We start from the raw sequence: 12,756 nt of genomic DNA, 5'->3' as shown, positions 1-12,756 counted from the left end.
GGCTTCGTCGTTGTTTATAACGTGACGTGTGAGAGTTAATGAGTTTCGTGCTTACGCAAATTAACATGTATCTTTAATATCTTTATGAAGTAAAGGGACATTTTACGGTCGTCTGTAAATTTCCTCGTAAGGCCCACCATACAAAATTTCCCTAATTTTTACTTCAACCTTGTTGTATAGTAGATTAGGGTGACTTTCGTTTGTTTTAGAAAACAATGAAACAATAGAAATGATACTCTATGTAATTTTTGAAAGATTCGAATTAGACTAAAACAGAGTGTACCTACATTGTAATGCACATTGGGCCTTACGAGGGTGGAGATGATTTTGTTAATTATTTCATCCACGTTTAATACTATATTACGAATTTTTAGTTGATGGTTGGATGTCCTACTGAATGGACATTATGACAGCTAATTGAGGTCACATAATAAAATAAAAAAATCTATAGGTACTTACTAGAAAAATTGATCATAATTGCAATAATACATAGACTGGCATGACAATAAGTAGGTAGGATAAAGGTAGGATATTAGGTACCTATTATTTTCTTTAACTCAATCAAACTGTAGAATTCAACAGTACCTAATAAGATAAAATTTCTAACTCAAACATTTAAGATTCAAAATTAACTCACTGCAATCTTTAAGTGTAATGCAACCTCTGAAATTAAACAAATGCTCCCTTGTCACATTAACATTCGGTATTACAACCGTAATCAGTCCCAAGTTTCATGTAACCGAGTTAGAGTGCCGCGGTTCCAAGTGGCTAACAAGATTCGACGTGTCTTAATGGCCTGGGACGTGGGAAGTTGCGGGTTTAAATATCAAAGGAGTAATTTTAATATTGCGAGTTTCTTGGTAATGTGATTACCTATATAATTTAGGAAGAAAAACATGTTTGATATTAAATATTGTCCAAAAACATATAGTAAATAAATTATGTTCAGGCTCCTATGAGCCGTAGTAAAAAGCCCGGATGACGCGAGGAAGATGATATTTTCTTGAAATTATTTTCAGAAAAAAAAATTGAAACATACGCATTAGAACAAAGTAAATTATTCTCAGAAAATATTACCTGCCGCGATAGCAGAGGATGCTGGTTCGATTCCAGCCTGGGGCACTGGAGGCCTGGGTCACTTTTTAGTATTATGACATTTATTTCAGTTTATAATTTTGAAACATTTTGCAACTAAATAGCTAAGTAGTTTCCGTTGAGTAAAACCATGAAAACGTTCCGTTTTACCAGCAACTACATCTGTAGCTCTACGGCAATAAAATTAGTCAAATGGGGTTTCGGGGGCAGTTAATCTGGGTAACGAGTCGTTATCTCGCTCTAAACTGGGCCTTATTCTTAAATGTGCACTTAAATATTAGATTGTTAACCAGCAAGGGGTGAAAGGCACTCATTTCTGCCGAGCTGCGCCTATAGTCCGAGGCTGAAATGATGCCTTTCACCCGAGTTAAACACTCTACTTTTCATTTCGAATACGAGGAAAGTAAAATGCATGTGATTTTAAAAAAACATGACTGAGTATACATTTTTATACTGTTTCTCGAGGGTACTTTCAATTACCAATTTAGGTAAAATAATCATTAAGTACCTATTTATGGAATGGGGAGTTAAAAATCAGAATGGATATTGTATAAAAATCCATTTAAAACCAAATTTAAATGCTCTAGTGCAGAAACGTATCACTTTCTGCACACCTTTTAGAACAACAATGACCCTCTTTCAGAGCATGAGAAATGAAAAGCAATTAAATCGAATGCGTACCTATTTGGTTGCACGTTTTTGCTCCAAGCCTCGTTACACCCCACGTACTTCAGCAAGTACAAATTAAAGAATAACCGGCGAAATGTACTGCATGAAAATTGATGATTGTTTTAATACTTTATTTTCTATTTTGTCCGAGTTGTATGCCAAATGGGCAATTTACTTCAAAGATTAAACAACCGGAAAGTTTTTTTTAAAGTAATAACTCCATTTTTGGAATTCACGGGCCTATAAATCCATGTCTTTTGACAGGCTTGCGTGGGGATATAGATCCAACACGTAGAGGCCTTTTGGAGAGCTTTGATGTCATGTAGAAGTACTTAATATTTTTGTTATGTACTTTATGTAGCACATTCGGCAACACAGTGTTGATTTTGATTTGGGTGAAAATTAAAAGGAATAAAACAAATGAAATTCTAATTCGGATTGTAAATATTTAAATTTAATCGAACTCCATAAATACTATGGGTAGGACTGTGCGCCTTACGAGGATACGTAATTAAATTCGTATTATATTGGTACTAATGTTTCGATTCCGAATATGTCCTCAAAGTGCGATCGCAAGCAGTATTTCTACATAGAAGACATTGACAAAGAGGTTTTAGAATCTCTGGATAGAATCACCGATAATTTAAAGTAACAGCATTAATTAAACGCACATAAAATTTGTTAAGTATTTGAATTGAATTAATGTTTCTTTATTCAGGCAATAGACCTGAGACCAGATCTCAGACATATTTACTTAACCGTTTCGTTGCGTGTTCCAGTTTCGAAAACTTTTGGCTGTGGCGGCGAACAATTATTTCATGACACGACAGGCGTGCCTTACGCCATAGAATATGATGGCACGCCTATCGTGTCATACGCCACACGTTAAAAACATTGATGACACGCCTGTCGTGCCATCCGCACCGAATCGGTTAAATATAATACGAAACTATATGTCTCTGAAAATCCTGTAAAACTATATTTCATACATAAGTACCGAGTCAGGATTTGAACCCACGACCTCCAGTTTGTTTTTAGCGCGAGATTGGCAAAAGTACCTAATCTACGTACTTATTCGTACCCTGTATAATTTTACAGGTACCTATAGATGAATCCGGAAGTTTGCTGATTTCAATCATAGACTACCAACCGTAGACTCAGCATTATGAAGTTTTTACGAAGCACAACATCAGATGGCGGGCCACATCATCACAATTTTTAGTTTCATTTACATTATAATTCATTCCTACCTATATATTTTTTTTACGTGCATGAGTAGGCATGGGCCGTAAACGTGGACGCAACTGATAAGTACATAATTTTTGAGTCGTTGCCACAGGCCGCAAGGCGGTGACCGCTAGTCTAAAATACGCCATCTAGTGAGCAAAATGATCAGTGAAATGCAAACTCCTTAATGAGAACGTTTCTCGTGTAAATTTCCGACATCCGCAATGAGATTCCGGGGGTTCTGGCCTCGAATGTCCAATTTTCCAAATGTCCAGTCCCCGTGCGTCCAATTCCTTGAACGACCAATCCCCGTATGTCTAATTACCTGAACGTCCGATCCCCGTATGTCTAATTACCTGAACGTCCGATCCCTGTATGTCTAATTACCTGAACGTCCAATCCCCGTATGTCCAATTCCTTGAATGCCTCCTCCTCGTACGTCCAATTACCCGAATGTCTAATATCTGATTCCCTGTACGTCCAATCTTTGTATATCTAATGACCCAATTGACCGTTTCGTCTGTGATGAAACATCAGAACCTGGCTGGACGTCTAGTAGAGTAACAAATAGTCCGTTTGCCTACGAAATTCGCCACATATTGTTGGCCTACTATTCAGGTGACACTAAAAACCGTTTATTTACGAAATTGTAGAAAATTAAGAAATGAAATATTTTTACGAAAATAAAACATGGCTTTTATCTTTATTTTTTGAATTTTTATAATAAGTAGATGCATTTTTTCAAAGCATTGATATAGAATAAGAGAACAGGATACACAATCAGCCCAAAAAAGTGGGGCCCATCGGAAGGGCTTATTCCCACTAGTTACCACCAAGTTGTTACCAGTGGTAACTACTGGGATTTTTTTTCCCACCTTTTACCACTGGTAACTACTGGGAAAAATTATTCCCAGTAGTTACCACCAAAATTTTGTTCGAGTTAAATACTAATAAAAACAGTATAAATAGTATATAGCATAAATATAGGGTGATGTTAAATTACCTAATAAAATCACTTGAATAATAATCTAAATGGTTTTTTACATTTATCTTTACATACGAGGGGCGTTCAAAATATTCTCGGTATTGATATCTTACGACCTCTTCTAAAATTTCTTTCGTTACTGGCCGCTAAGGTTTATTCATTGACATTAAAAAAAAGTATAATTCAAACCGAGATAGTCTTTTGTTTTTCTGCAATTGCTGAACAAACATGAACATCCTGTGCGAATTGACAATGTTAACTAAATTAGAACATCGATGCGTGATAAAATTCTTGACAAAACAGGGTAAAAATCAAAAAACCATAAAAGAGGAAATGGATTGTGTTTACCGTGAGTCTGCTCCTTCTTTATCTACCATTCAAAAGTGGTCAAGCGAGTTTAAACGCGGAAGGGAGAGTATTGAAGATGACCCTAGACCTGGCCGGCCTGTAGTAGCTACTTCACAAGAAAATATTGACAAAGTGGAAAAACTTATATTGGAAGATGGTCGAGTGAAGGTAAAATCTATAGCACAAGTAACCAATCTCTCTATTGGTACCGTACATGATATTATACATGACCATCTTAATATGTCAAAAGTAAGTGCAAGATGGGTTCCGCGAATGCTGACTCGGCTTCAAAAAGACATGCGTGTAGCTTGTTGTTCCGATTTTATTGACCTGTGCGGTGAAAATCCTGATGAGGTGCTGCAAAGAATAGTTACTGGAGATGAAACCTGGGTTCATCATTATGACCCAGAGAGTAAACAAGAGTCCATGCAGTGGCACATTAAGGGTTCAGCTCATCCCAAGAAGTTGAAGGTCATCCCTTCAGCTGGCAAGGTCATGGCCACGATATTTTGGGATTGTGAAGGAGTATTACTAATCGATTATAAAGAAAAAGGTGTAAATATCACAGGACAGTACTACGCTAACATTCTACGTCAATTAAAGGATGTAATTAAAGAAAAGAGGCGAGGAAAGTTAACCAAAGGTATTCTGCTTCTGCATGACAACGCCCCCGTCCATACTGCTCATATTGCCAAGGCAGCTATTGTTGAACGTGGGTTTAAAACTGTTACTCACCCACCGTATAGTCCGGACTTAGCCCCCAGCGACTTCTTTTTGCTCCCCAATCTTAAAAAGGATCTGCGTGGAAATAAATTTTCTGACGATGAAGCATTGAAGGCGGCAGTGGAGGAGCATTTTTACACGAAAGATAAAAAATATTTTTACGAGGGATTAAAAAAAATAATTGATCGATCTTTTAAGTGTATGAACATAGGGGGGGAGTATACTGAAAAATAAAAATATCAAACTTTTCGTACTTGTTTGTTTTCATTCTCATACCGAGAATATTTTGAATACCCCTCGTATATTCAAGTTTTTGTACTAGTACCGGTTAAACTGTTTCAATATTTTTGGTCACTTTTAAGGCAGTTTACTAAAACAGTAATCGACTTATAATCATTTATTAAATCACTCTATATTTATACTATACTATTTATACCCTTTTTTTCATTAGTATTTAACTCTAACAAAATTTTGGTGGTAACTACTGGGAATAAAAAATCCCAGTAGTTATCACTAATCTGAGTTGGTGGTAACTACTGGGAATATTTTTCCCAGTAGTTACCAGTGGTAAAAGACGGGAAAAAAATTCCCAGTAGTTACCACTGATAACAACTTGGTGGTAACTAGTGGGAATAACCCATCGGAAGCTGCCCGAGCAGCTTACTGTCGCATTATTTTGTGGCATGGCTCAAACTGATACGAAAATATTGCTGTGTATAGAATCACATATCAAGCAGCTAATAATAGTTATACCTACATATATTAATAGGTAAGAGTCGTACCCGACATGCAATTCTTATCGCTATTCTAATGATCAGTAAGATAAAAAGTAAGTTAAATGAGTGGTAAATGTACATTTCCATGAACGCATAAGACCGTGAAGTACCGTAAAATGGGGTGAGTAGGGTCAAAACTGAAATTCAAACCTCGATAACATTTTATTTTTACATATGAAAACTGAATGGTGTATATAATAAGTGTTCCGGACGTTTGTATTTTAGTTTTTATTTTATTTTGGGTAGTTCCATTTCATAACTTTGGCGATAAAGAGGAAAACCCACCTCACCCCGTAGTGCCTCGTATTTGGGGTGAGAGGGGTTTTCATACAAAGGTGATTTTGGAAGATTGTTGGATCGATGTTTTTTTATTATGCGTATTACTATAGCATTTTAAATTTGAATACATTATTTTTGTAGCAGTAGCCTTAAAATCCCTTCTCACCCCCCTCTCAAACCTTCTCTCCCCATCCATAACCCACCTCTCCCCGCGAAACCTACTCACCCCGTTTTACGGTAAGTAAAATAAAGGTATCAACTAAAAAGGTATCCGTTGGTAATGGTACACAAATGAATAAAATTCAATACTAGGTATATTTTTGAAACGGTACCGTTAGAGCGGTTTCACACTACGTCCGATCCGACTCCGTGAAACCCAGTACCCGTTGTTGTAGCCGTAGATCTATTTCCATGGTGATATGGACATTCAGGGAATTGGACATTCGATAAACGGACATTCGGGAAATAGACATTCGAAGAAAATGGACATTTAAGGAATTGGACCTTCGAGCAAATGGACATTCCGGGAATTGGACCTTCGAGCAAATGGACATTCCGGGAATTGGACCTTTGAGCAAATGGACATTCCGGGAATTGGACCTTCGAGCAAATGGACATTCGGGAAATTAGACATTCGAGGAAAATGGACATTTAAGGAATTGGACATTCGAGGCCAGAACCATTCCGGGTCCCACGTGCATATTGCATGTGCAAGTGCAACACGACAGAGCATTTGAAATGGTTTTAGAACGTGTCTTAGGGAAATCAGAGCCGATTTAGAGGAATAGGGGGTATTACTGCAATGTTTTGCCGCCAGAGTGCAGCACTAGCACCCATCGTAAACCATAGAGTAACTTATACATAACTGTGCCTTAAACTGTTTTTCGACAAGTTTTCACAGACAATAAAATATGACAGTGATACATCAAGGCGGTTTGTTTACAAAGGGCTTACCGGGAAACGCGAACATCGAAACAGCTATCTGCCTCTTTATTGCTCGAATATGCAAGAGTGATAGAGAGGTTAGATAACAAAATTTCGACTCTCTCGTTTGTGGTAGACCCTCAGATTGTGATGGACTGTGGAAGTGGCGCCCTCTACGCAGAGTTTCGCGTAATATTCCCTATTGGAAGTTCGCAAAACAGTCGCGTATTTAAAATAAATCAACAATGTTATAAAAATAATATTTCTTAAAACATAAATATCATTAATATGGGGGCAAAAATTCTTTTCGTTGTCTGGTTTCTGACCACTCTCTCAATACATCATCTGTGAAAATTTCAACTGTCTAGCTATCACGGTTCGTGAGATACAGCCTGGTGACAGATGGACGGACGGACGGACGGACAGCGGAGTCTTAGTAATAGGGGCCCGTTTTTACCCTTTGGGTACGGAACCCTAAAAAGTTGAATGTTACTGCATGTCTTTCTAGCTATAGGTAGATTATAATTCTCTTGAGAAAAATTAAAAACTAAATTCCACCCCATCCAAATATCCACTCCGTCGCATTTTTGGGGACAAAAAACAAGACAACGAAAAGAATTTTGACCCAAGAGCTTCATTTTTAATATTATCTCAAATTAATGTCTTGTCAAAGATGCTAATTAAGTTCCAAGATAATTTCCAAGACTCACTATCAAAATTCTCCGCGCGTCGCACGTGACGCTCCACTGACAGCGTTTGCGTCTCAATTTGCCGACAGTCAATCAAGTGACGTGACATACTGGAATAACACTAATGAGACGTTAAAAAACCTGCAGGGAATTTTAGTTAGTGACCAAACATCGGAATTTTGTGGGCAAAATTTTATGACAGGCAGGGATACCTACTTTTATAACTCACACAGGACTTAATCGCGTATGACTTAGCGCGTAAGTGATGAAGTCCCGTGTTAGTTATAAAAGTATGAGTGGGAATTGTGTTAGTTTAAATTTTTAAATCAATAGACAGGCAGGGAGTTCAGACCTATATCGATGCTTCTCTAATATACTAGTGATCTCATTAAGTTCCAAGATAATTTCCAAGACTCAATATCAAAATTCTCCGCGCGTCGCACGTGACGCGCTCCAATGACAGCGTTTGCGTCTCAATTTGCCGACAGTCAATCAAGCGACGTGCCGAGGTTCCGCTAATTTGTTACGAGACATGAGTACATGACTTACTGAGATGAAACTGATGAAATTAATTGTAATAGGTATATGCCATCAGAAATTTTGGAAAAATATTCTACAGCTCACTCATGGTCGTAAAAAATAACATTATAGTATTTTTCAAACAGCACGTTTTCATCATCATCATCATTGGCCTTTGCGCCTATTCCAGACGATTTATGGTGTAACACCGGAGAAACACTGTTTTGGTGGCTGAATAGACCGATGCGAGACCGTCATGGTCTACCACAGGTCTGACAAGAGAGATTTGCGGAAAACGGCACTGATACGCCTTGTCGTCGTTTTTGCAGGTACGGTGAATTTGACATGACTATTTTACTTGTGTGTGGGATTTTTTAATGAGCCTACAAAGTGCAATGCTGGGCAAAGGCCTCCATCTTGAATTCCAACTCGTGTGTTTTAAGGTTATAAATTGTATGGTCAACAAAGTCAATTAAGTCAAATCAAGTTATGTAACTTCGATCTCAACGTAACTCTTGGCTCAAATGACCCTCGGTTTGGGTTTAATCTTCATCTCATTCGATATATTAACCAAAGTCATTAGAGTTGTCCCTAATCGTTAAACTTGGTTTATGACTGCCCGATATTGTAACCGATTAAGTGATTAGTTAGTAACTTAGTTTTATTTTAGTAATTCACCTAATCTAATATATAGATAAGATTGTATATACCTATCTAATCTAATCGAATTAGGGAATGCAAATCGGTTATTTTCGGTTATTTTTTTGTATGGAAATAATCGGTTACTAACCGAAACCGCGGTTATTTCCATACAAAAAATAACCGATTTGCATCCAAATCGAATGCATGAGATGATAATAAGAAACCACCGTTTAAAAAAAATGCCCTTTCACTACTCAGTTTAAAATGCCTTTCACATTCACTGCCAGCGACCCGCTAGGCGGGTTCTTTGTTCGTAGGCGCTTTTCGCTACATACGGTTTTTCCTGCGTTATCGGCTACGATCGTAGCGCGTAGCTCGCGCTGGCACTGACTATGTTAAAGTGCCATCATTTTTATTGTCTTCTTGAGGAAGTTCCACTTACAAAAATTATGGTGGTTTCCATTTAAAAAACCTTGAAATTACTATAGGTATGCCTTAAAATATTTGTAGACAGTTTTCTTAGTTTCCTTCATCAGGTCCTGACTTTATGATAATGTGACTAATTTAAGTATCTACCCTTTCAAATAAAAATAAAAAAACAATCATTCGCCTTTCAGAAATCGGTGATACCGTAAAACGGGGTGAGTAGGTTTCGCGGGGAGAGGTGGGTTATGAATGGGGAGAGAAGGTTTGAGAGGGGGGTGAGAAGCGATTTTAGGGCTACTGCTACAAAAATAATGTATTCCAATTTAAAATGGAGCTATAGTAATACGCATAAAAAAAAAATCGATCCAACAATCTTCCAAAATCACCTTTGTATGAAAACCCCTCTCACCCCAAATACGAGGCACTACGGGTTGAGGTGGGTTTTCCTCTTTATCGTCAAAGTTATGAAATGGAACTACCCAAAATAAAATAAAAACTAAAATACAAACGTCCGGAACACTTATTATATACACCATTCAGTTTTCATATGTAAAAATAAAATGTTATCGAGGTTTGAATTACAGTTTTGACCCTACTCACCCCATTTTACGGTAACACATAAAAACACGACCAATTGAGAACATCCCCTCAAACTATAAGCGAAACCTTATACGACTTCGTTACAAAGAATTGCATATTATGAAATCCAAACTTCGCACTGTAATGACTTCATAATAATCGGTTGGTCAATATAAGCAGTGTCATAAATGTCATAATAAACAGATTCCACAGCGGTTAAGACTGTTACGAGTATATTCAGAGAGAGTACAGTGTACAAACACAGCAGGAAGTTTATTTTTAAGTGGCATGTTTCTCTTCAAGTTAGATTGGAGCTGAAACGTGTAATAAAGTTGTACGGTTAATGTTTGATGGCGCTGACGGTCCTTTGACGACCATTTAATTTATTACTTACAGCTGATGGTGGGTTAAGCTTTACGGTTATCGGTGTTTCTATCAGTTCTTTACTGTTTGATCGAGAATTTGTATACTGTTTAGTTTTTGAGGGTTATTATGAGGAAATATTAGTGATAATTTTTTTCACACGCATCTTCAACTCTTTCCTGCCGGCCTAGCCAAGGTTACAATCGCTATCGCTTCGAAAGCGAAACGCTTTGTGTCTCTCTATCACTCTTCCATATTAGTGCAACAGTGACAGTTGCGTTTCGATCGCTACGGAGCGTTAGTGATTGGCACGTTGGCTACGCGGCCTGTCTAGTTATGTAACGATGTCGGATGACTTGTGGAGATAATCAGCTGCTAGAAAATTCCCTATGGCATCTGGTTCTTTTATTTTTGCAATAACTCAATGTACCTTTAAAGAAAAGCAGTTTTTTACCTTTTGGATCATTTAACAGCAAGACGGTCGTCATAACTGTGCACTTGCACATTTTGATAACTAAATGACAAGCTTTAGATATCAAAATGTACATCCAAATTAACCTCCTGTCTAGTTTCGTACCCTAAAATATACACAATATATACCATACCATCAAAGTCCTCCGAGTCCAGCATCTGGTCGATCCGCTGGTCGTCATAGCTGTGCACCTTCGTGTTGAGTATGGTGCGTACTTTTTCCTTTTCGATGCGGCCTTGTTTGGTCAAGTCGAACATACTGAAGGCCCATGAGAAGTCATGCGCTAGAGGGCTTGGGATATAGTCCCCATGCTAGCCAATGCGGGTTGAGGACAACACATACCATCAATGTCCTCCGTGTCCAGCATCTGGTCGAGCCGCTGGTCGTCATAACTGTGCACCATCGTGTTGAGTATGGTGCGTACTTTCTCCTTTTCGATGCGGCCTTGTTTGCTCGAGTCAAACATGCTGAAGGCCCGTCGGAGCACTGGTGGACAGAGAAATGTAAATTTAGTAAAAACTACTTTATTTAATATTGTATTCGGTATGGGATAGTTACTCATGAAATAAATAACTATCCCATGTATGGGCTCCATACATTCCACACTGACTATTGGGGGCATTCCAGAAAGGTGACGCAATTTTTTAACACTTCTGATAAAACTAAGCAACCGATATTTGGCATAATAACATTTGATAACGTAGCTTTAACACGTTCACTGTCCCAGCTGTTAACTGTCAACCTTACCTTACGGCCTTTTAATAGAGGCTTGCCGTGATCCATATATGGGGCACGGGACAGTGAACGTGTTAAATTCATAGGCATCACGTCCCCGATAAAGTAGATCTTTTTGTAGAATGCCCAATTTGAAATGGAAACCACATATTCACAACGATTGAACGTAAAAAGTGACGTGTGCATAAAAACAGGCCTACCCTAATTTTTCACCTGTTTCACGGCTTATAGGGGATGGGACCTTCAAAAAGCCGATTTTTTACTTACTCTAAGACTTTTACCAGCTTTATTCCAGTGTAAGGGTTTTCAAATGATATGAATCTGGAATTTTGGACGGTTACACTAAAATAATAGGAATAGAAACCTAAGGTAAGTATGTATTAGGGTACGTAATATGATAGTTACCTACATTCAATAAGAAAAATTAAAAGCTTACCCTAGTGTCCCTAGTTGAGATATTTAGTACCTAGGACGGCACCAATCATGGACAATATGTTAAGCACAGATTAGTAGTACCCAGTAATGGACAGCAAGGGTATTATGCCGTATAGCACACCATTTATGATCTTTACTAGTTATTATGGCCATCATCAGTTACCTGAACATATACCTAATTCGTTTTTTTTAGCATTAGAAAGAACTTGAAAGAAGGTAAGCGATTTTGACATGTCTTTTAATTGAAAAACACTTTTTAAAAATCAATAACTATTACTTATGAAAGCAGAATACTATGAAAGATCGTATTAGATTCATAATTGTTACATATTTACCGTAACTTATTTTAAAAATGTGTTTTTCAATTAAAAGACACATCAAGATTGTTTACCTTATTTCTAATGCTAAAAAAAACCGAAGTGTTGTTAGTTTAAAGATAGTGTATGTTACTTAAAAATTGAGTTTACGAAAAAAATGACCATAACTGGTTCCTGTCCATTACTGGTGCCGTCACCTTACCTAACAAAAATACCTTCCAGTGTTTATCGTACTCCAAAAATGCAAAAAGCTGACAAATTTGGTCAGAATTTGTCAGCGCTTCAGAAAGAAAACTACCTACTTAATAAGACTACATTTTCTTACCGTTTTAATCCTCGTTTATCAAAGTGAAAATGAAACGACTCTAAAACCATTTGTAGGTGCCACTGTTTCATAGGTATTTTAATTTGGTCAAAGCTCGAAATTCCAACAACATTTTGCTTCAAACTGTTTCGACCTAAACCGGAACTATTCAATACAAGTGCAACTTTTGAACTTTAAAACGAATTAGGCCTCGTCATGCCGACAGTAGCTTGAATTCAATAGTGATTT

At 37.5% G+C, this 12,756-nt stretch overlaps 2 protein-coding genes across 7 annotated transcripts in view; one reads left to right on the top strand and one right to left on the bottom strand.

Annotated features, from left to right (window-relative positions):
• The window catches only part of LOC134653109 (calmodulin-A-like), a 255,376-nt gene that overhangs the window by 183,899 nt on the left and 58,721 nt on the right, over window positions 1–12,756 (top strand). The window lies entirely within an intron of this gene.
• LOC134653095 (troponin C-like) overlaps window positions 1–12,756 on the bottom strand; it is a 32,347-nt gene that overhangs the window by 14,277 nt on the left and 5,314 nt on the right. Inside the window, exons 3-4 of one of the 3 annotated variants that reach the window (XM_063508393.1) lie at window positions 11,117–11,202; window positions 10,850–10,907 (exon numbers count right to left, since the gene is read on the bottom strand). In XM_063508393.1, coding sequence (XP_063364463.1) covers window positions 10,850–10,907; window positions 11,117–11,202 — 144 coding nt within the window. Of the gene's footprint in view, window positions 1–10,849; window positions 10,981–11,058; window positions 11,203–12,756 lie in introns of those variants that run through there. The other 2 variants (XM_063508392.1, XM_063508394.1) reach the window with 2 other exon arrangements.

The sequence above is a fragment of the Cydia amplana genome, chromosome 12 (genome assembly GCF_948474715.1).
Source record: "Cydia amplana chromosome 12, ilCydAmpl1.1, whole genome shotgun sequence".
Lineage (NCBI taxonomy): Eukaryota > Metazoa > Arthropoda > Insecta > Lepidoptera > Tortricidae > Cydia > Cydia amplana.
Note: the sequence above shows the minus strand (reverse complement) of the source record. Positions and strands in the feature narration are given on the sequence as shown.